Source organism: Eleutherodactylus coqui, chromosome 10 (genome assembly GCF_035609145.1).
Source record: "Eleutherodactylus coqui strain aEleCoq1 chromosome 10, aEleCoq1.hap1, whole genome shotgun sequence".
NCBI classification, from domain to species: Eukaryota; Metazoa; Chordata; class Amphibia; order Anura; family Eleutherodactylidae; genus Eleutherodactylus; species Eleutherodactylus coqui.
This window is the reverse complement of record NC_089846.1, coordinates 5,452,181-5,476,831: the sequence shown is the minus strand read 5'-3', so window position 1 is coordinate 5,476,831 and position 24,651 is coordinate 5,452,181. Positions and strand designations below refer to the sequence as shown.

Sequence of the window (24,651 nt, the reverse complement as noted above, 5' to 3'; positions counted from 1 at the left end):
ATGGGATTAGATACAAGGCTCAGCAGACAGTATCACACAGGATAGGATTAGATACACTGCTCAGCAGTCAGTATCACAGAGGATGGGATTAGATACAAGGCTCAGCAGACAGTATCACACAGGATGGGATTAGATACAAGGCTCAGCAGACAGTATCACACAGGATGGGATTAGATACATGGCTCAGCAGACAGTATCACACAGGATAGGATTAGATACATGGCTCGGCAGACAGTATCACACAGGATGGTATTAGATACACAGCTCAGCAGACAGTATCATACAGGATGGGATTAGATACATGGCTCACCAGACAGTATCACACAGGATGGGATTAGATACACAGTTCAGCAGACAGTATCACACAGGATAGGATTAGATACATGGCTCAGCAGACAGTATCACACAGGATAGGATTAGATACACGGCTCAGCAGACAGTAGCACACAGGATAGGATTAGATACATGGCTCAGCAGACAGTATCACACAGGATAGGATTAGATACACGGCTCAGCAGACAGTATCACACAGGATAGGATTAGATACATGGCTCAGCAGACAGTATCACACAGGATGGGATTAGATACACAGCTCTGTGAGTCCGGCCCCGTGTCCTCCAATATATAACTTGCTGTTCTCTTGGGTTAAGCTCACCTCCAGTTACCCTTCGGAGAGCCAGCATCGCCTGGTGGAGTACTGCAGCTCGGCCGTGTACATCCTCACGCTGCTGGTGGACGGCTACAACTTTACCAGTGAAACGTGGAGCAAGATAAAATTCGCTAAGCAGGTGCGTGCCGCAATGTGTAAACAGCGATAAACATATGGACCATATCGGACGGTGATAACAGACCGGAGATACCTTATCTGGCAGCTCTCATTATAACCTGCAGGTTAGCTGCACACAATATGGCCTGGAAGAGATCAACCTGCCGTTCGCACCCCGCCGCAGATTTACCGTACAGCAGTATGTGGCGCAAATTAGGTGGCGCAGAAAAACGTAATGTGTAAATCATTCAGGGCATGTAATACAAAAATCTATCTATGTAGCGCCAGTTTATCAGAGACCCCAGTCCTTTAATAGAGTCCACGCCCCTTTATCAGAGACCCCAGTCCTTTAATAGAGTCCACGCCCCTTTATCAGAGACCCTGCCCCTTTATGCTAATTGTTCTGTGTAAAAAAAGCCCTAGGATATACGGCGTTAGCAGAGAGCGGGCCCAAGTGTCCCTTCTTGGAGGTAGAGAACCAAGTTTGATCCAAACCCCTTTGTCCTCTTAGCTTTTTCAGTATTGCCCCTTTATCAGAGCCCCGACCCTCTCACAATTGGCGCTCCCCTGTACGGTAATTTTCCCCATGACCCCGGAGTGCGGCATAAAATAATGCCACGTGTTTTCCATGGATCAGTTTCAGTGTGAATCCACATTAGATGGGAAAATCCAGCGATCGGAGCGACTTCCAACAAGGCCGGTCATCGGTGCTAGACTGGCCAACTGCAGGGAGCTTTCTCGTGTAATAGTGTGGAGAGTATACAGAGAATGGCGCAATCGAGGAAAACATCCAGTGAAAGAGGATCCTGCGAACGGGAGCAACTCATCACTGAAAGGGGTCGGAGGAGGATGTCAGGAATCGTTCTGACCAACAGGCTGCACAGTCAGCTGAATACAACGCTGGAGCTCCAACTAACGTGTCCGAACGCACAACTCGCCGTTCCTCCGCAGGGATGGTATAACAGCAAGCGACCAGTTCCAGCGCCATTGTGTCTAAGAGAAACAGAAAGACTCCAGCGGGCAAAAGAGCGCAAAACTTGTATCACTGAGCAGCGGAGAAACATCCCCTGGTCAGATGGATGCAGGTTTCTGTTGCTGATGGGAGGGCAGAATTTGGCGCAAACAGCATGAATCGCTGACCCCTTCCTGTCAGCTGGTCAGAACATGTCAGCACCGCCATCTAATCTGCAGCAACTACAAGAAGCTTCCTGTCCGCAGGGGCCGATATTCCTGCAGAACCATTTCATCACCTTGTGGAATCTACAACCCGATGAACTGCTGCAGTTCTGAAGACCAAAGGAGTCCAATGTGCTACTAGAGGGGGGGTAATAAAGGGGCGGTCGGTGTATATCTTATCTATAGCATCTATCTACATTATCTTTAGATCTATTGTATCTTTCTGTGACTAACAAGGTATCAGCTGCAGCGCCTCTGTGTGATGCTCAGAGAGGGGTCAGCAGAGCAATGCGGCATTATTAGTAACGATGACACAATAAGTGGTATATATGTAAAGAGATATAAGGATAATGTAAATATCCTGTATCTACAGTTTTGGGGGTCTTGGAAACCCCCTTTAAGATAAGAACAGATTATGCAGAATGACTTGTTGTGCGTCACACATCTGCCCCCATATAGATGTCCTCAATGAGAGGGTCATGGATGCTAGGTATGCTGGCACGGTTTTCCTGATGTGTGAAGCATGGCGTAACGTTTCTTTCCTCCTTCCAGGCTGGCAATGCCGACGTAGGGTGGACTCTGGGATACATGCTAAACCTGACTAATATGATCCCTTCGGAGGAACCTTCTCTCCTGAAGGCCCACGATTACGACATCTGGGTGGCGTCGATATTCTTCATCGTGCTGAGTGTGGTGGCGGGACTGCTGGCTGCTCCACTGCATTGCTACTGCCGGAACGCTTGTGCAGAACAGGCATGGTGGACATGAGCCGGGGCCGGACTTCACAGACTGTACAGTCATGGCATAATTTATATGGACACAAGGATAACCCTTTATATTGTTCTAGATCGTCCAATTCATCGTACTGTATGTAGATGGTGCAGTAGGGATGTGACCGTACAGGGCATGGATGGTCTGATCGGAGCCTCGGCCACAACTCCAATGATAAAATGTAACTTTCAGAAGGCTTGGATGGATTGGAAACATCTCAAACCCCAGAAGGGTATAAGATAATGTACTTATCACATGACAGCTGTAGGTTTTATGATGGGTTTTCTGCAATAAAACTGGACGATCGTTATGATGCATAATACTTATTCCAAATGTGATGGGAGTCGTTATAGGGTCGTATTGCACAGCCCGGTGTATAGAGTGGGAGACGGCACTGGTGCTGTGAAAGAGTAACTCTAGTCTATAATAGGGGTTGTTTGGTGATTGGAAGGTGCTTGATGTTCTTTATTGGGTCAAGAACTGTCAAAGAAAGCTTTTTGACTTGCAGTATCGCTCGTCACCACATTATCAGCAATGCGCACACGCACGCACACACGCACGCACACACGCACACACCACTGGTTCACAGAACCTATTCTTGCAGTTTGATAACTTCATATGCACTGAACAATCAGTACCTTAGGAACAGCTGACATGTGACATTTGGTGATGAGTAACGCCGTACCAGGTGATGGCCACCCCACTATCTGCTCTGAGATAATGACATCTGACAGTCATGGGTAAACGTGGAGACTTGAGTAACATTAACCGCAGGCAGATTGTTGGTGCCTGGAGGTGTGCTGTCAGTATTTCTGAAACAGTCGCACTTGTTGGCTGTTCCCAAACTATATTATCAAGAGTACCAAGACTAGTTCAGCCATAGACAGAAGATCTCACAGTGGCAGAACACACGTGGTTGACCCTAGAGGCCAGCGTTGGGTGGCATATCGGATATCTCAGCAACAACGTGCCACAGTGGACCAACTGATCCAGCAGTACAACAGTTGGGAAGTTAGACCAATTTCCACAAGGACCATGCGGTGTAACTTGCATCAACTGGGGTTCAACAGCTGAAGACCAACAAGGGTGCTCCTGATGACTCCCGTCATTGCCAACACCACCTTTCATGGGCTCAGGACTGCTGAATCATATGGATGGTCGGGTTCGCATCTGGTTTAAATATGGAGCCATATCCCAAGAGTGCATCGTGGGGTTCAACAGGCCGGTGGTGGCGATGCCATGGGAGCGTTTTCCTGGCATTGTCTAAGACCGTTGGTCATCATACCACAAGCCTTGAATGGTGAAGGTTACAGGGACCTGTTAGCTGACCATCTGCACCCAGATCTTCAGGAAGTCTTCCCCCACCACAGTGCCATCTTCCAACAGGACAACACTCCTCCTCAATGAGCTTGGATCACTAGGGAGTAGTTGCGACACAACAATGAATTCTCCATACTGCTGTGGCCCTCAAGCTCACCAGAAGGTAACCTCAGTGACCATTTTTGGGATATTCTGGAAAAGGTTGTGAGATCTGCTCCCACTTATCCCCAAAATGTGCACCAACTGGCAGAGCTGCTGCAACGGGCGAGTATGGAGGATATACGCCACCTTGCAGAAACTGTGTTCTTGATGTGTAAAAGCCATGATGGCCCGAAACAGTTGGGCCAACCTGAGTAGGTTTTCCTGTTGCAGTGATTGTTCAGTGTATTAGCCTAATGTCTGACACACTGCATTATTTCGGCCGTCGTTTTGCATCCGTATTGTGGAAGTGCGTCCGGTCTGACCACGGGGATTCGGACCCCCAACGCCGAGAACCATGCTTTCTTATGATGCTCGGAGTTCGGGTCTGGAAACTTGCAGTCAGGCTGGGGCACACTTCAGTATTATGGACGCAAAGCGGCGCCAAACGATGGCAGAGTGCCACCGGCTGGCAGAGACATTCGGGACTTCATTTTCCACAAGTACATTTTCTGTTACAATAAAACAAAACAGAACAATTGCCCAAAGTGGAGAAAAAAAAGGTAAAAAGAAACCAATTTATTCAGAAAACTGTCAGCTAAACTACGTTTGTGTTTTCGGCTGTGATCTACAATGAATATGCCTGATTTTTGTACAGCTCAAATGTAGGAAGGTGAAGATCGCCCCCTAGTGGCTGATCAAGCTCATGCCAAAGTTTCTGTAGCCTCAAAACTATTTTTTGTTAAGGTGGTTTTCCGAGAGTCCGACTGATATTGATGACCTATCAGAAGGATGGAACAGCGGATTGGTGGGTATCCACTGCATGGGGCGAGTGCCGATCAGCTATTTGACCAGGCCATGGCATAACGAGGAGAGCTCATATGTAATGTAGCTAATAACACATCTGAATTGGACAAAAGTGTAATTTGGCGCGACCATTCTTTAGGTCCTAAAAAAGAACTGTATATTGAAGTTGTGACCCTTTATTTTTCTAAGTGTAAAAAACTACGTGAAAATCCACAATACATGAGGCTAAGAAGGGGCTGCAACCTCCAGTCTGGGGGCAAATTTGAATAAAAAGGGGCATTACCTTGAAGGGTAAAAAGTGAGTAGAGTGGGAGGGGTGGCACATTCTGCAGAGGGACATCGGTACATGCAGCCTGAGAACAATCTAACTCTCCTCTATGTGTAGACATATTTTATTCCTCTGTTCCTCTGAAGTAACCACCACTTCATAACATTTTCTGTGCGAACAACAAGTAAACACCGGTACCAAATTAACTCAGGTGAAGCCGGGTATATCAGCTAGTATAACTGTATACAGGAGATACCCAGATCATACCAGCATGGTCCATATCACTATATACAGGGAGATGCATAACATATACCAGCTTTTTACATATATGTATAATTATATACAGGAGATCCCTAGGTTATACCAGCATGCTCCATATCACTATATACAGGGGATGTATAATTTATGCCAGCTGTACATATATAATTATATACAGGAGATACCCAGGTTATACCAGCATGCTCCATATCACTATATACAGGAGATGTATAATTTATACCAGCTGTACATATAGATACCCAGGTTATACCAGCATGCTCCATATCACTATATACAGGGGATGTATAACTTATACCAGCTGTACATATATAATTATATACAGGAGATCCCCAGGTTATACCAACATGCTCCATATCACTATATACAGGAGATGTATAACTTATACCAGCTGTACATATATAATTATATACAGGAGATACCCAGGTTATACCAGCATGCTCCATATCACTATATACAGGATATATAACTTACACCAGCTGTACATATATAATTATATACAGGAGATCCCCAGGTTATATCAGCATGCTCCATATCACTATACACAGGATGTATAACTTATACCAGCTGTACATATATAATTATATACAGGAGATACCCAGGTTATACCAGCATGCTCCGTATCACTATATACAGGATGTATAACTTATAGCAGCTGTACATATATAATTATATACAGGAGATACCCAGGTTATACCAGCATGCTCCATATCACTATATACAGGGAGATGTATAACTTATACCAGCTGTACATATATAATTATATACAGGAGATACCCAGGTTATACCAGCATGCTCCATATCACTATATACAGGATGTATAACTTATACTAGCTGTACATATATAATTATATACAGGAGATACCCAGGTTATACCAGCATGCTCCATATCACTATATATAGGGGATGTATAACTTATACTAGCTGTACATATATAATTATATACAGGAGATCCCCAGGTTATACCAGCATGCTCCATATCACTATATACAGGATGTATAACTTATACCAGCTGTACATATATAATTATATACAGGAGATCCCCAGGTTATACCAGCATGCTCCATATCACTATATACAGGATGTATAACTTACACCAGAAAGCTTTCATGAAACATTTTAATGAATATTATGTAATAAAACAAACAGAAATGCTATCAGTTTTGCACACAAGTCGTATGAAATCTTCACTGTCATTGAAACAAACTATCAAACAAAACATAAAATGTACATAATATATCAGGAATAGTACAAAATGAAGAGAGGTGCATATTGTGCAGACTGCAGACCTCCAGCGGTGGTGGCTCCCCCCACAGGTTGTAACAGGTATATACGTCCCATTACAAGTACACCAGAGCAGGAATGAGTGAGAGTTCGCAGCCGTCCACATTACTGAGCGTGGCTGTCCATTCCACAGCGACTACGTCTACGAATACATCAGGATAGACCGTGACCTGCGCTCCTCTACCCTCACGATGCGTCTTCCTCATTAACGTTGGTGGCAAAGCACCTTGGGAATATTCCGATGCTTCCATTATAATGACCCTCCAACCATTCGGCATTGACTGTTGGGGAGCAAAAAGAGTGAAACACAAAATCCAGGCAAAGTATAGAAAAAGGCAACTAAACACAGGAGACAAGACCACCGTGACCTGCTCTCTGCGGGGCATCTTTCATGGGTAGGCTACGTTGGCATTGGTGGCCTGTAGAGCTGTCCATTCTCATACTTACCAACCCTTAAAGGGTTGTACCGCACTTACGGGTTATCCCCCGACTACGGGATCTCCATAGGGAATAAGTTGCCGATTGGTGGGCGTCTCATGGTTGAGCCCCCTATTAATTACCGCGGGGGTCACTTCTCCCTCCCGCAGTGACCTCACTATGAATGGAGCGCTGGCCGAGCATGCGCAGTAGGTGCTCCATTCATTTCAATGGGGCTGATGATAATATCCGTGAGTAGCGCTCAGGTATATCCGCAGTCACGTATATTTTTATTTTCGCTAAATGTGTTTAATTGATTGGCATCATCGTATCTATAACGGCCCGTACAATCAGGTTTAAAAAAAAAAAAGCAAAAGTGCACAAAAAGGTATTTTATTACTATTTTTTTATGCAGTTTGCTTTTTTTAACGTTCCTGTAGGAGACTTGAACCTGCAATGCTACAATCACACTGATAATACACTGCAGTACTTCTGTACTGCTGGGCATTATCACCTATCATAGTGATCACAGGTCATGACAGACCTGGATGCCATTGATTGGCATCCGACTGCCATGGCAACAAACAAGTCCTCTGTGATTACATGGCAGAGGGCCAATGACATCACAGAGGGAGCACCCAGCCCCTGCTGATCAGCTGTTCATGGGGTCACTGCGCTCATGCACGGAGCTGGTTTCTGCAGGAAGCAGACAGCTCCGTTCTTACTGCAGTGGCCAGACTTGGTATTACACACAAAGTTCTCAATCACTTCAGTGCCTGCAATACTAAGTCTGGCCACTGCAGCGAGAACAGTGCTGTCCGTTTCCTGCAAATATCATTTCAGTGCACAAGCAGACAAGCCCAGCAAACAGTTGATTGGTGGAGGTCCTGGGAGGCAGACCCTGCTGATTTACTATTGATGGCCTATCCTGCAGATAGGACATCAATAGTTTTCAAATGGACAACCCCTTTAAGGAAGCACAGAAAATAGAGAAAAGCTTAGGAAGAAGTGGTTACCTTCTGAGAAGATATCAATGATGTCACCCTGTTCAAAGGTCAGATCTTCTGGTCCTTCTGCCTTATATGTATAGATAGCTTTCATGCGACGTAGGATAGGCCTCCCCAAGCAGTGGTAGGCGTCCTGCATGGAGGAGCGGATGGTCAGTACTATTACACATACATGATTTGGTATAAGAAGTTGGGGGTCGCACAGGATTAGCTTTGATCCAGAAACAGTGCTACCCCTGTCCGTGGCCCATGTCTGGTATTGCAGCTGAACTTCATTGCAGTGACGATTGGAGACAAGTGTGGCGCGGTTTGGGAAAAAAGCGGCCATGTTTTTCTAACCTTCAGCCTCTTTAGTTATCTTTACCTTACAGCACAGCATCAGTCTGTTGTCCTTCGCCTGTTTCCACATCCCCTGCAGGTCTTCATCATCGGTCACTGATGTTAACTGTTTACCCTCCATATCCCTGTAACTGATCAATACATTTTCTGTTACGCACGGCCTCAGGCACCAAGGAGGAATGACTACTGCTACCTGTTACACCCCTGTAATTACTTGTATTCGATAAATTAGACTAGTAATGTAGTCCAGAGCTGCAATCACAATTCTGGAAGTCGGCAATACCCACTTGTGATTTGAAGTCTTTTAAGTCTTCACAACATGCATTTAGGGAATCATGGCTTAAAAGTAGGTCAGCTAAGTGCCAAAGGTACGCGCATCATCAAGCTTACTGACTCCACCAGCAGAATAGTAAGTGCAGCTCTGGAGTATAATACAGGCTGTAACTCAGGACCAGTGCAGGATAAGTAATGTATGTACACAGTGACTCCACCAGCAGCAGAATAGTGAGTGCAGCTCTGGAGTATAATACAGGATGTAACTCAGGATCAGTACAGGATAAGTAATGTATGTACACAGTGACTCCACCAGCAGAATAGTGAGTGCAGCTCTGGAGTATAATACAGGATATAACCCAGGATCAGTACAGGATAAGTAATGTATGTACACAGTGACTCCACCAGCAGAATAGTGAGTGCAGCTCTGCAGTATAATACAGGATGTAACTCAGGGTCAGTACAGGATAAGTAATGTATGTACACAGTGACTCCAGCAGCAGAATAGTGAGTGCAGCTCTGGAGTATAATACAGGATGTAACTCAGGAGCAGTATAGGATAAGTAATGTATGTACACAGTGACTCCACCAGCAGAATAGTGAGTGCAGCTCTGGGATATAATACAGGATGTAACTCAGGAGCAGTACAGGATAAGTAATGTATGTACACAGTGACTCCACCAGCAGAATAGTGAGTGCAGCTCTGGGGTATAATACAGGATGTAACTCAGGATCAGTACAGGATAAGTAATGTATGTACACTGTGACTCCACCAGCAGAATAGTGAGTGCAGCTCTGGAGTATAATACAGGATGTAACTCAGGAGCAGTACAGGATAAGTAATGTATGTACACAGTGACTCCACCAGCAGAATAGTGAGTGCAGCTCTGCAGTATAATACAGGATGGCACTCAGGATCAGTACAGGATAAGTAATGTATGTACACTGTGACTCCACCAGCAGAATAGTGAGTGCAGCTCTGGAGTATAATACAGGATGTAACTCAGGAGCAGTACAGGATAAGTAATGTATGTACACAGTGACTCCACCAGCAGAACGGTGAGTGCAGCTCTGGAGTATAATACAGGATGTAACTCAGGATAAATACAGGATAAGTAATGTATGTACACAGTGACTCCACCAGCAGAATAGTGAGTGCAGCTCTGCAGTATAATACAGGATGTAACTCAGGGTCAGTACAGGATAAGTAATGCATGTACACAGTGACTCCACCAGCAGAATAGTGAGTGCAGCTCTGGAGTATAATACTGGATGTAACTCAGGAGCAGTACAGGATAAAGTAATTTTCATATACACTGTTCAAAGAAATGAAGGGAACACTTAAAGGCGTTCTGACATGAATAATGTTTTCATGCTTTAACAGCCATTGTTCCCTGGTCTGCCTAATGGACACAGGGAACCCACGATTTTTGGCGTGTTAAAGCATAAAAACCTATGCTTACCTTTTCTTCTGTTGATGTTGTGCAGCGGCGGTCATCTCCCAGCAGGCTTTCTTCTTCCTCCGACGAGCCAGGACGGGCCGCCAGCCTCCAGGATTGCGCGCATGTGCAGAAGACAGGTGCCCTCTGACGGGAGTCAGGACGGGCCGCCTCTCCACTGCGCACGTGCAGAACTCGGAGTTCAGCCAGGACGGACAGGCTGCTTGTGACGTGGCGCCTGTCCGTTCACCTCAGAAGTGGCTGACAGACGGAGCAGAGCAGGAAGCAGTCATTTTGACAGCTCCAGCTCTGCTTCTAGAAGCCACAGAAGAAGATGCCCGACAGAGAGGACATGCCTGGCGATCGGTCCTGGCCAGGCAAGGTAAGTAAAAAAATTTTTCTCATGTCAGAACCCCTTTAAATTACACAATGATCATGACAGTTTGCAGGGCTCTGGTAGCTCCTCCTGTCCCTCCGGTCCTGATGCTGGAGGGTATTCTGTAGGGCTCTGGTAGCTCCTCCTGTCCCTCCGGTCCTGATGCTGGAGGGTATTCTATAGGGCTCTGGTAGCTCCTCCTGTTCCTCCGGTCCTGATGCTGGAGGGTATTTTATAGGGCTCTGGCAGCTCCTCCTGTTCCTCCGGTCCTGATGCTGGAGGGTATTTTATAGGGCTCTGGTAGCTCCTCCTGTCCCTCCGGTCCTGATGCTGGAGGGTATTCTGTAGGGTCTGGTAGCTCCTCCTGTTCCTCCGGTCCTGATGCTGGAGGGTATTCTATAGGGCTCTGGTAGCTCCTCCTGTTCCTCCGTTCCTGATGCTGGAGGGTATTCTGTAGGGCTCTGGTAGCTCCTCCTGTTCCTCCGGTCCTGATGCTGGAGGGTATTCTATAGGGCTCTGGTAGCTCCTCCTGTTCCTCCGTTCCTGATGCTGGATGGTATTCTGTAGGGCTCTGGTAGCTCCTTCTGTTCCTCCGGTCCTGATGCTGGAGGGTATTCTATAGGGCTCTGGTAGCTCCTCCTGTTCCTCCGTTCCTGGTGCTGGGGGGTATTCTGTAGGCCTCTGGCAGCTCCTCCTATTCCTCTGGTCCTGATGTAGAAGGTCATTTTTGTAGGACTTCTGTATAAATTTTTGAAATGGATACACATCTCAGCCCCCGAGGTGGGTAAGTGCTCCTGAGGATGCTGTGAGCTGTGTATGTATACAGTAATATACACGCTTTGTTAAAAATAATGCAGCCCCTCGTAGAAGTTGTCGTTTAATTGCAGACCCCGTCCTGCGGTTCCATCTCAGGCAGAAATACAAATGATGAGAGTTGTGGTGATTAGATGAACGGTCTTATCACCAAAGGCCCTCAGAGTGGTTCCACCCCCCTTGGCCTATAAGAGGCTCTCGGAGGCTACTTGTGTGTTGTGGACCTCCATCACATCTTGTATCCAAGCTCGAGGCGGCCCAACAGGATCATAGAGCCTCCATTATGTCCGTATTACATCTTGTATCGAAACTAGGGGTGGTACAACAGGGTACTAGAGCCCCCATGCCCGCCCGTATCACATCTCGTATCCAAGCTAGAGGCGGTAAAATAGAGTACTAGAGCCTCCATGCCCGCCTGTATCACATCTTGTATCCAAACTAGGGGTGGTACAACAGAGTACTAGAGCCTCCATTCCCCCTGTATCACATCTTGTATCCAAACTAGGGGTGGTACAACAGGGTACTAGAGCCTACATGCCCCCTGTATCATATCTTGTATCCAAGCCAGAGGCGGTACAACAGGGTACTAGAGCCTCCATGCCCACCCGTATTACATCTTGTATCCAAGCTAGAGGCGGTACAATAGAGTACTAGAGCCTCCATGCCCCCCGTTTCACATCTTGTATCCAAGCTAGAGGCGGTACAATAGAGTACTAGAGCCTCCATGCCCCCTGTATCATATCTTGTATCCAAGCTAGAGGCGGCCCAACAGGGTACTAGAGCCTCTATGCCCGACTGTATCACACCTGGATTCAAGCTAGAGGCAGTACAACAGGGTACTGGAGCCCCCATTCCTGCCTGTATCACATCTTGTTTCCAAGCTAGAGGCGGTACAACAGGGTACTAAAGCCCCCATGCCCACCCGTATCACATCTTGTATCCAAGCTAGAGGCGGTACAACAGGGTACTAGAGCCTCCATGTCCACCTGTATCATATCTTGTATCCAAGCTTGAGGTGGCCCAACAAGGTACTAGAGCCTTCATGCCTGCCTGCATCACACCTCGTATCCAAGCTGGAGGTGGAACAACAGGGCACTAGAGCCGCCATGCACACCTGTATCAATTCTTGTATCCAAGCTAGAGGCAGTACAACAGGGTACTAGAGCCTCTATGCCATATCACATCTTGTATCCAAGCTAGAGGTGACCCAACAAGGTACTAGAGCCTTCATGCCCACATCACACCTTGTATCCAAGCTAGAAGTTGCACAACAGGGCACTATAGCCTCTATGCCCACCTGTATCACATCTGGATTCAAGCTAGAGGCGGTACAACAGGGTACTAGAGCCTCCATGCCTGCGTGTATCACATCTTGCATCCAAGCCAGAGGTGGTACAACAGGGTACTAGAGCCTCCATGCCTCCCGTATCACATCTTGTATCCAAGCTAGAGGCGGTACAACAGGGTACTAGAGCCTCCATGCCCACCTGTATCACATCTTGTATCCAAGCTAGAGGCGGTACAATAGGGTACTAGAGCCTCCATGTCCACCTGTATCACATCTTGTATCCAAGCTAGAGGCCGTACAACAGGGTACTAGAGCCTCCATGCCCACCTGTATCACATCTTGTATCCAAGCTAGAGGTGGTACAACAGGGTACTAGAGCCTCCATGCACACTTGTATCACATCTTGTATCCAAGCTAGAGGCGGTACAACAGGGTACTAGAGCCTCCATGCCCACCTGTATCACATCTTGTATCCAAGCTAGAGGCCGTACAACAGGGTACTAGAGCCTCCATGCCCACCTGTATCACATCTTGTATCCAAGCTAGAGGCGGTACAACAGGGTACTAGAGCCTCCCTTCAGGGGGTCAGTTTTCTAAACTAATAGTCCTTCTAGGGGAGGAATTCATTTTGACAGTAAGTCTACATAAAACAAAACACTGTAGATTGAATAATGTACCTGAGTTGGACGCGTATTTGTTCCCCTTGCTGTTTCAGTTTGTTCCTGAGGAGGCGCTGTAACTCCTGGTAACTGATGTTTTTGCTCACCAACAGATCTACTGTGAACTCGGTGTGCACCTGTAGTTTCAGCATATCCCCCTCCGATAGTGGAGACCCCACGTCACACACATCCTCTTCGTCATTTCTTATTGCCTGTGTCAGAGAATAAAAGGTTAGTAATAAGATGTAGTTGAAGGGGCGCCAACCTCTCATATCATATCATAGAATGGTAGAGTTGGAAGGGACCGGGTCATCGGGTCCTCCGGGGTCATCGGGTCCTCCAGGGTCATCGGCTCCAACCCCCAGCTCAGTGCAGGATCACTAAATCATCCCAGACAGATATCTGCCCAGCCTCTAACTATACATTCTCCACTTGTCTTGGCCGTTGGCGCTGACTGGCACTGCAGTCCAGCAGCATTCAAGTAAAAGGAGCTGAGCTTCAATACCAAACACAGCTTATGGCCGAAGGTGGAGCCGCTTCCCCATCTGCAAATGCCTAAAACATGGGACTACGAGACTGTCAGGAGAAACGCACAAGTGCTGCTGATACCGCAGCTTGTAATATCTACACCTGTAAGGCGGCATTCACACGGGAGCTTCAAGCGCAATGTCTGACCACTAGACATATGGTCCGATACCGTGCGTGTAAATCAGTGTTCCCCAACTCCAGTCCTCAGGGACCACTAACAGGTCAGGTTTTCAGGATTTCCTCAGTGTTGCACAGGTGATTTAATTATTGCCGATGCCTTTACGTGGTCGAGACTTAAAATACCTGTCGAGCGGTTCCGGATCGATCGGCCTTGACACGGCACATAGGCAAGCCTGGAGTCAGCCACACAGGTATAGATAATTAATTTATCTTACCGTCTTATGATGGTTTGTTGGGCCCGCCAAGTCCAAGGTTGCCTATGTCCGTGCCTTGTTTCCAGTCGTCTCCAGATCCTATCGACCACTCCCCGTACGGGCCACCAACTGTCATCCACGTGAATGCACCCTCAGGCTCTATTTACATGGCCGACTTTCCTGTGCGATTGTGGATTGCAAAACGTAAAAAATTTGCACAAAAAATATAACCTGTTATTGTAGACGCGTCGATTTACAGGTGTGATTGTTCTCCTGCAGGGATATTTTGAGACTGAAAATCGTAGCATGTTCTACTTTCCTGTGATTTTGCAGAAAGGTCGCCTGTTATTTCCTATGGGCGAGTTAAAGGTCGCATCACACTCGTATGAACATGTGTGTTTCATGCGTGTGCAATGGGATTTTTTTATTTTCCTATAAAAATACGTGTGAAAATCACATGTTCCGCTTGGCGATGAGACTTTCTTGCAAATTGAATTGCACTTGCAGTTAAAAAAAAAACATCACATTTTTGAAGGCGCGAGTTTCTCTGACCGGCATCACACTTGTCCGCGTGAATCCAGCCTAAATATCCCTCCCCATTATGTGTTGACCTATAGAAGAGTTCCTTAACATAAAGAAGCAGTCTTCTTTTCACCTCTTTGACTTCCCGCTCGACGGGTGCAGAACTCTGCAGTGCGACGACCATCTCTACCCTCTGACTAGGTGCCCGTGGGGCAGCCTCCTTGATCACTGTGGGTGAGGACCTCTCTGCTGGTTCAGGATGGACAGGCGTCTCCTCTAACGGGTTTTCCTCTGGAGGAACACACTTCACTATCTCTTCCTCATCTTCATTATGGACACTTGTATCCAGCACTTGGTTGTCTTCCCAGAAAGCTTCTGAATCATCTATTTCTGGGTTCTGGATAAGAAGGAAGAGTTTAATCACGACCTAAAATACATGATTGTGATCATTTCTACTCCCGAACATATAATTACCTCACTGGGTACCGGTGGGTCAGTTGTGGGCTGTGGTGGTACATGCCAAGATGGTAGCAGAGTACCTGTAATAGACAGTAATTATCCACATCATACAATGCAAGAAACCTTGGTTGGTGTACTCTGACTGATACAAGGTCGCATCCCCAGCCTCTCACCACCATTGGATAGGACACCAGCCTTCCAAGTCAGCCAGGAAGACTTTCCAAGATTTTGGATTTTCTATACAAAATACCTCCAATGGTCATTATTATCTTCATACAGTCTGAATTTGTCAATGATTATTCTTTAGCCCATCAGCACTTTTTGGCGTACATGTACGCCCTCTGCCATTGGGATTTTTACGGAGCAGGATCGGGTACAAGCTGTCTTTTAAAGACCCCCATGGCTGCCATGTATTTCTGCATATTAGGACAAGCCTGTGGCCTGTCTTCATAGAATGCTGGCAGAAAAAACCATATAGTGCAATACTTCAGGATTGCAGTATATGGTATAAGCAATCAAATGATCACAAGTTCCCTATGGAAACTAAAAAAAATAAAAATAAGTGAATAAAGATTTTTATTATTATTATAAAAAATAAGGGATACTAAAAAAAAACAAAAAACACATTTTCCTGTTTTCATAATAAAAAAAAATTGGGATCACCCTGTATGAAAAACTCCAATCTATCAAAAGAGCACATAATTATTTGAATTGCGGACCGGCCAACCAGCGCTTCCACGTACATCCACAGTGAAGAAAATAGAAGACTTGGAAGAGTAAGCAGAAGACCTGGAGAGCATTGCGGGCTCCCACATACGGAATCCGATCCGCCCGTGGACATGAGGCCTAACATGTATCGCACACGGTGAACATAGTCATCAGAAATAAATTACTCAACGTCAGAATTGCGCTCCTCTCCAAGAGAATACGGTATTTAATAAGAAGCCATCAAACAGTCACATGAACCCAAAAATGGGACCAATAGAAACTACAGGATGTCACACAAACAATGAGCCCTCCAGCCTTCTCTAGGGCATATCCGCTCCAACCCACCCATCTTAGAGATACAGGCGGGCGGCCCCGTGCACAAGGTGGCGGTGTATGCAGATGATTTATTGTTCCCTCAATGCCACCTGTTTCACTGCCCAACATAATAGCCGAACTTAAAAGATATGCCCAATTATCCAACTTCAATAAATGACCAAATACTGCTGCACGGCACATTTCCCTACCTCAACCGCTGGCACGCCTGAAAGAGGCTCTCATTTCGCTGGGTCCAAGAACACATAAAACACCTCGGTATACACCAAACCGCAGATACAAGGGGTCTTTACTCAGCCAATTATCCAGGTTTATTAGGGGAGATTACAACAGACTTGAACGCCCGGACGGAGGGGCTATTCTCGTGGCTTGGTAGATGTTCCTTCTTTAAAATGAACCTTCTCCCAAGACGGCTATATCTTTTTCAGGTCCTTCCAGTCTATATACCATCACAATTTTTTTAGACATCTTAATTCCCTAATGATCAAATGTATCTTGGCAGACAAACCCACTCGAATAGCTCGGGCCACACTGGTAGGGCCTAAAATGGAGGGTGGTTTGGGTCTTCCAGACATAAGGGCATACCACCAAGCATCCAATTTACAGAGGGTGGTAGACTGGCACACACACGGGGGCACCAAGCAATGGGTCTCTATAGAGCGGGGAGCCTCATCTTGTGCCCTTAATAGCACTACCCTGGTTACAAGGTGACTTGCCCCTGAGGTCAAAGATCACCCCACAATAAGTCCCACTATGAAGACAATCCTTGGGGTCCTTCAGAGAAAGGATCTCTCACCGGTCCCCTCTACACTGTTCCCAATCTTAGGTAACCCCTCCTTTCCACCGGGATCAGAGAGCGGGGATTTCTGTAGATGGCTAGACAACAAAAAATTCAGAGCTATTGATTTCATACAAGAGGACACCTGGCTTCCAGTCGAGTCCCTAGGCAGTGTTACGGATTCCGCCTCCCTTCAACACTTCCTTACTTCCCTCCCCATCTGTCCGAAGACCCCGACCGAACAGTTATGTTTGGGAACGGACCCATCCAGACATCCACTTTTGTGTATTTATAATCTATTGACTGCCGAGCCCGACTCAATAGTCCCCTCATTCATACAGAGCTGGGATGTGTATTTGCGCTGTGTTCTTGCAGAATGCGGATTGTATATTTGCGCCAACAACTGTTTTTTACAGTTTTTTTTACATGCACAAATCAAATATGCAGCAATGTCCTCAGCCATTGAAGCGGCCAATTAGTTTCATGACTTCACAATCCTCCCTGCGCAAATGTGCTGGAAACTAGTGTAAATCCGGTCTCGGAGCATTCACGTGGGCGATTGTAACGTGCACGATCCGTCTGATCGCGATATGGATGGGACTCGTGTAATAGTAACACAGTGACTTCTATGTCTTTATTCACATGAGTTGTTTTTTTCTCGCTGTGAGATTGAACAGTCGCCGTATGCTCTATTTTTGCGCGACTCCTCACAAGGATTGACAATATTTCCTATGGGATCTTTAAAGAAAAGATAAATAAATAAAATCACATTGCACTGGCGCATCACGCAATTTGGTTTTTACCATTGAAACTCTTGTAAACACCTGCGTTTTTTTCTTCACGCGCGGGAATAACAGGCATGAAAATCGCAAGTACATAAATACAATGTAATGCGCTTTTAAGCAAAAATGCATCCCACCCGCACCCAGAATAGCAGGTTTCTCAGCCCGATATTGTGCTCACCCGTGTGACTGCACCGACTCATTCAAACCCGTCTATGAGGCAGGACACCAGCCCTCACATCAGCTCTAACTACAAACCCCCCACTCCCAATCCTCCGCATATCGAGAGGACAGCGGATGCGCCCACTAAGTGCCGTCAGGTGGGTGACACATGCCCTTTCATTTCAGCATCCCCTAGTAGTCAATAGCAGATGCCCATACAAATGTCTATAAGCCTAACATTTAGCTCAGTTCCGGATTTGCGAACTTTCCCATGAAAGTTCAGTACACAGCTCACCTGCGGTCTTCACGTTGGGTCTTGTGGGCGGCATCTTCGTGGGGGGCATAGGAATCCCATTATTAATTTTCTGTTAAAAAAAAAAATAATCCATAACTATTATCTTTAGTGCTTTCATCTAGAGACAGCGCCACATCTGTCCACAGGTTGTGTCTGGTACTGCAATGCAGTTCCATTGATGTGAATTGATTTGAGCTGCAATACCAGACACAACCTGTGGACAGATGTGGAGCTTTTTTTTTGGAAGAAATCAGCCATGTTTTTCTATTCTTGTATATTCCTTTTAAGTAATTTAACCCTTCAGTGGAAAGCCCATTTTACGCCCAAATGACCAACTAATTTTTCAGTATTTTGGGACCTGTGATACTAGTTCCAGGAGGTGTGGCATGATTGTGCTGGCTGGGTAAAGTGTTCTCCAGCTGGCCAATCCCCTCTGTCTGCTGCCTATATCAGCCCTCTGGCTAGAGGGAGCTAGTTTTCCTCATTTCCCCCTTGTGTTAGCATTCATGCTTGTTGTTAGTTTGGCATGAGCTGCGATATGTTCTGTGTGTCTGTGCTGGTTGCCAGACACGTGGTGTGAACAGTCTTGTTCCATTTTATATATATTCCATGCTGTGTTGGTGTGTACTATGCCCAGTACTGCATGGATCATTGACCATCTCTGGGCTAGTTAGGTCCATAGGTTTCAGCGCGGGGCTGTCCCTATCAGGACGATCGCCCTGCTTGCAGGCAGGTTTCCTGAGGTTAGTTCTCTCATTAGAGTAGGGACCCTAGAGGGAATAAGCACCTGTGAAGTGAGCCCGCAGGCTTAAGTATCTTGGCCAAAATATAAACTAATACCTTGTACGTTCTACAGTTATTCCATCTGACTGTGTGCAGGTATGCAGGTGAGTGTTTTGGCCATTTGTCAGTCATTGTCTTATGTCTGTCCATGAATTCTGCCCGCTGTTTCCGAGTTCCGTCTGAGTTCCCTAGTTCATGTAAGAAGTGGACGTAACATTTTTCTGCCAATATAGCCATTTGAGAGCTTGTTTTTCACAAGACACATTGTATTGTGTAGTGCCAAAATGTATTCTATAACTTTTATTAATCTTTTTAGAGGTTAATTGGGAAATTCTGCCATTTTTTAAATCTAATTTTTACAGAGTGCAGCATGCGGTATAAATAACATTCTTCGGGTCAGCAGGATTCCAGCGATAACAAGTTTATGCAATTTTTAAAAATATTTTTATATTTCGCTATTTATACGAGGGGCTGCTGATAAGTCTTTGGCTTTACCCAGAAAGAAACGAGATAGGAAGATGAAGCTTTCCATTTCTCCCACATCCTCCCCACTGATGCCAACACACTTCTTACATCAGGATTCCAAGTTCTGGAAGCCGTGCAAAAAGAAGGATTTCAGTCGCGCCTCACACCAGTCATCCGTAGCAGCCGTGGCATCAGAAATGGGGTGACATTTGGTCCCCTTGAGGTGTTTCTTCTGGAAACAGATGATAGTCGGAGGGAGCTAGATCTGGTGAATAAGGTGGGTGGTCAACCAGCGGGAAGCCTAGCTCCACCAGTTTTGCCGCGGTCTCTTGTGCCGTGTGAGCAAAGGCGTTGTCTTGCAGGAACAAGATTCCTTTGGACAGCTTGCTGCACCTTTTGGCCTTCAGAGCTGCCTTCAATTGGTCCAAAAGTTCAATGTTATACCTTGCATTGATGATGGAACCATTGTGAAGGTCGTCCACTAGCAGCATGCCCTCCTTATCTCAGAACACAGACGCCATCACCTTAGTGGCTGAGGACCACTGGGCCTCCACTCTGACTGCTCCCCCTAGTGGTGGCTGTATATATCTGTATGTAGTGAGCTCCCCCTAGTGGTGACTGTATATATCTGTACACAGACGCCATCACCTTAGTGGCTGAGAACCACTGGGCCTCCACTCTGACTGCTCCCCCTAGTGGTGGCTGTATATATCTGTACACAGACGCCATCACCTTAGTGGCTGAGAACCACTGGGCCTCCACTCTGACTGCTCCTTGGTTTCAGGGTCATACACATAAATCCAGGTCTCATCCATGGTGACCAGTCGGTCCAGGAAGTTCTTATCAGTCCGGAAACGCTGACAAATGGACCGGGAAGTTGTCACTCGATGCTCTTCTGATCTGTTGTCACACATTTGGGGACCCACTTTGCAGATGGCTTCTTCATGGATAATGACACAAACACGTTCCCCACAAACCCCCATGATGTCGGCTATTCCTGCAGCCGGCCGATTCTCCAGTATGAGGTTGTGCGCAGCATCGACGATCTCCGGAACAACAACCCCTCTCGGTCGTCCAGGACGTTCCTCATCATTGGGGCTGAAGTGGCCCCCAGTCCATAACTGTAGAGTATGAAGGGCATTGATCCGCTGATGTCTGCCACATATCACCAGGAATATCCTGCGCCGACTTTATCACTCCTCTGCTCTCATTGGCTGTGACTATCGCCTTAGACGCCGCCATTTTGTTTTCCCGCGTGCCGAGATCACTGTTGCCATAAGCTACAAACACATATATTAGACACATAAGGCTTTCATGTGATGGAACATTCGTTACCATAGAAACAAAAAAAGAACACAAAGCCAAAGACTTATCAGCAGCCCTCGTACGCACCAAATACGCTTCTCTTCTTTTTTTTTTTTTAAGATTTGTTTGTGTCGCCTTTTTCTTCTTGCATCACTGGGGCTCTGTGAGGACTTGTGGTGTTTGCAGGATTAACTTTAGTCTTCATTTATCCCATTTTTGGGAACATATAACATTTGGATAATTTTTTATTCTGTTTTGTCTAGTAGCGAGACTAACAAAACTTACAGTTCTGACGTTTAATCTTTTTTTTTACTGCGTTCATCATATAAATAGATTTACTTCTGCAGGACCGTCTGATTATGTTGATAGTAAATCTACTGAATTTATATAGTTTTTTTATATCTTGCTACTTTTTCACATTTTTTTCCTTCAGTCCTGTTTGAGTTTTTTGGGAGGAATTTTTGTGGAACGAATCGCACGTTTATTGGTACCAATTAGTGATCCGTATAACTTTATCGCTTTCTATTCTGATTTTTGTAAGGTGAGATGTACAGAATTAGCTATTTTTGCCATGGCATGCACTGTGCAGGTTAAATAATGTAACTTTTTTTCCGTTGGTCAGTACAAATGCAGAGACACCCGATTTTTTTTTTACATAGTAAAAGGGAAAGGTGGGGTTATGATATTTTCATTTTTTAAATATTTTTTACACTTTTTCAACTTTATTCATGTCCCACTAGGGTACATGAATATCTCTACCGTTGATTGCTATATGTCAGTATGGCACTATATTATATTGCACATGAAGCTCACTCAGAGTCCTCCGGGTGCCATGGTAACCCATCAGGACCTTGGGATCACATTGCAGGGTTCTGATGGGTGACAGAGGGGATTCCCCAGTCATCCTTTTCCATGCCGCTTTCCCATTGACTGCCGCATGTAAGGGGTTAAAAAGCAAGGATTAGCAGTTTCCCGGTCCTCACTGTTAGAGCAGGTGCCAGGTTGTCACCAGACAGACATTCCTATTGGCACGGGGAACTCGTGTCGGCATTCTGATGCAATGCCATAAAAAGGAGTTACATCAGAATAAAGCCCATTAGTGACCTCTGTAAAAAAGTGTATGGGCGGTCACTAAGGGGTTAAGCACAATATAATGCAATTACCTTCATATCTGCCTTAGGTGCGTCCACTGGTTCCAAAAAATTAGCTGGAATGAGAATTTTCTATAAATTGGACAAAAAAAACAAAAACAAACAAACGTTACAAAGTTCAGAGAGGTTGTCACGGCCCCGTAATGACTGCTGTGCGCTCATCTACCCATCGTGAGGCGCTTACCTGCCCGTCGTGGATGGCCGTTGCCCAGTCTCCATGTTTGTTCAGAACGAACAAGATGCTGTTGGCCCTCACCGCCACGTCCCGCGAGTTCTCCGGATAGTAGTGCACCATGACGCGGTGGTAACCCGCATCCCGGCCTCTGTGGGTCACATGACATCGTTAGGTCCCTACTGCTTGCAAAATGCTAATTATTTGTATAGAGAAGCAGAAGGAGGAACTTACTGCATGGCCTCCTGGCACGGCTGGTAGAATCCCGCCTTCTGCAGAGAAGAGACCACCAAGACACTGACTACCTAATACAGCAGGCGTCCGATAATCCAGAAACCAGATTCTCTGGACTAGCAGACTGATGTAAACGTTACAGGCACTATATGTTATGGAGACAGGGGACTGACCTGAGGACGGAGGGGCTCGAAGCCGCTGTACTGGTCATTGGGAACCACAGATGAGAGGATCTGAGGAGGAAACGATGGATGTTCAGGACTTGTAAGAGGATGCAGGGAGATGTAAGACTTACAGATAGACTCCCCCCCCCAACAACAACAAGGGCCCATAGTAGTGGCGTGTCCCTATAGAAGATACTCTAACCACAGGCACCTTGACCATGGGCCCACAGCTTCTTAACCCCTTCAGGACCAGAAATTACCAGTTTTTATTTCCGCCTTTAGAGCCGTAACGTTTTAATTTTTCCATGACATATCCGTATGAGGGCTTGTTGTGTTTTTGTGGTATCATTAAATGTATGGAAAAACTTTTAAAAATACTTGAGTGGGAGAAATTAATAAATTAGACCGTGCCAGGTTAGTTTTTACAGCGTTCAGTGGGATTATGCAAATACGAAATTTATATAGTTTTTCAAAAATGTTCTTCTATTTTAAAATATTAACTACATTTTTTCTTCTATTCTGACTAGAGATGAGCGAACGTGTTCTTAACGAGGACTTACGCACCCGAACACCGGCTTTTCCGAGGACTTCAGTGTTCGCGCGTAAAGATTCGGGGGGCGCCGGGGGGCGGGGAGAGGCGCGGCGGCATGGGCGGCAGCAGCGGGGAACAGGGGGGAGCCCTCTCTCTCTCCCTCTCCCCCCCACTCCCCGCCGCACCCCCCCGCGCTGCCACGGCGACCCCCGAACTTTTTTCGCCTGAGCACGGAAGTCCTCGCAAAGTTCGGTGTTCGGGCGAAAAGGGGCGGGGCCGAACACGTTCGCTCATCTCTAATTCTGACATGTAACTTTTTTATTTTTTTTTTTGATTGGGCCTTGTGAGGGCTCATTTTTTGCAGGGTGAGCTGTAGTTCTTATTACCACCATTTTGGGAAACATATGTCTTTCTGATCACTTTTTATTTCAATTTTTTTGAGAGCAGGATAACAAAATATATAGCAGTTCTGGCATTCTGTTCCTTCTTTCTTATGGCCTTCACCATGCGGGATAAATATATAACTATCAGATCATAGTCCAACCGGGGAGAGAGAGATGGCGGCGGGGTTGCAGGGCTTCCACCGAGAGCGTGGGAAGAGGCAGCGGGGCTAGACGGATCACCCTCTAGCCCCACCTCTCTGTGGTTTACTATAGGGATTCTCTGTGAATATAGCCCTGCCCACTATATGAAGCCCCACCCACTCTCTGCTATGGGGATATTCCTCGGGATTTCCCCATAGCAGCGAGATTTAGCGGAGCTATTGGGGATCTCCCCAGAGCATGGATAGTGAGTGAACCTGTGAGGGATTTCCCCATACCAAGGGATAGACAGCGGAGCAATGGGGGATTACCTCTTTGCTTCTCTCCGTGCTATGGGGAGATCCCAAAGTCCTGTGGGGCTTTTTCCCTCTCCTCCTGGAGCAGCTGCACTTCTCCAAGCTCAGCAGCTCCGGTGAAAGGGCAATGTTTCATACAATGAACAGATTAAACATTGCCTGTTCACGCGTTTGCATTCCTATAGGTGCGCACAAAACACGCTCGTCTAACCGTGAGGTCAGCGGTAGTTGCACATGTGCACCACCACTCTAATGACTTACAGGCTCTAATGAACTTGGCTATCTCCAGTGGCCCCATTGAAATGAATGGAGTGTCGGCCCTCACTTCAGGACAAGCCAGACCCCATTCCCAGGATCGGTGGGGATCCCAGCATTCCAGTAGTTGGACCCCCAGCAATCTGACAGTTATTCCCCATGTTGTGAGTAGGAGACAATTGGCTGCAGGGGGTCGGTAAATGGATTGTGATATTTAGCCTCTTAGTGACCATAATACGCCTTTTTACTGACCTCACTAATGGGCTGTAAACCCGCACACACATCTTGTTAAGGCGGTGGCTTGGCGGACTACTGACAGCGGGGCTCCTGCCCTAACAGCCGGGAATGGAGAAACCTCAGATCCTGGCAATTTAACCCTTACATGCCACAAACA

General features: G+C 46.4%; 2 protein-coding genes across 4 annotated transcripts in view; one reads left to right on the top strand and one right to left on the bottom strand.

Annotated features, from left to right (window-relative positions):
- Positions 1-3,023, top strand: part of ENTPD8 (ectonucleoside triphosphate diphosphohydrolase 8) — a 51,335-nt gene extending 48,312 nt beyond the window's left edge. For all 3 annotated transcript variants that reach the window (XM_066580066.1, XM_066580064.1, XM_066580065.1), the window contains exons 9-10: positions 651-788; positions 2,495-3,023. In XM_066580066.1, coding sequence (XP_066436163.1) covers positions 651-788; positions 2,495-2,710 — 354 coding nt within the window. In that variant the 3' untranslated portion in view covers positions 2,711-3,023. The remainder of the gene's footprint in view (positions 1-650; positions 789-2,494) is intronic.
- A 3,604-nt stretch (positions 3,024-6,627) lies between these two features.
- The window catches only part of NOXA1 (NADPH oxidase activator 1), a 35,863-nt gene continuing 17,839 nt past the window's right edge, over positions 6,628-24,651 (bottom strand). The window contains exons 6-16 of the mRNA XM_066580063.1: positions 22,642-22,701; positions 22,469-22,506; positions 22,247-22,385; positions 22,075-22,134; positions 18,359-18,428; positions 15,316-15,380; positions 14,975-15,238; positions 13,436-13,629; positions 8,595-8,700; positions 8,240-8,363; positions 6,628-7,087 (exon numbers count right to left, since the gene is read on the bottom strand). Coding sequence (XP_066436160.1) covers positions 6,993-7,087; positions 8,240-8,363; positions 8,595-8,700; positions 13,436-13,629; positions 14,975-15,238; positions 15,316-15,380; positions 18,359-18,428; positions 22,075-22,134; positions 22,247-22,385; positions 22,469-22,506; positions 22,642-22,701 — 1,215 coding nt within the window. The 3' untranslated portion in view covers positions 6,628-6,992. The remainder of the gene's footprint in view (positions 7,088-8,239; positions 8,364-8,594; positions 8,701-13,435; positions 13,630-14,974; positions 15,239-15,315; positions 15,381-18,358; positions 18,429-22,074; positions 22,135-22,246; positions 22,386-22,468; positions 22,507-22,641; positions 22,702-24,651) is intronic.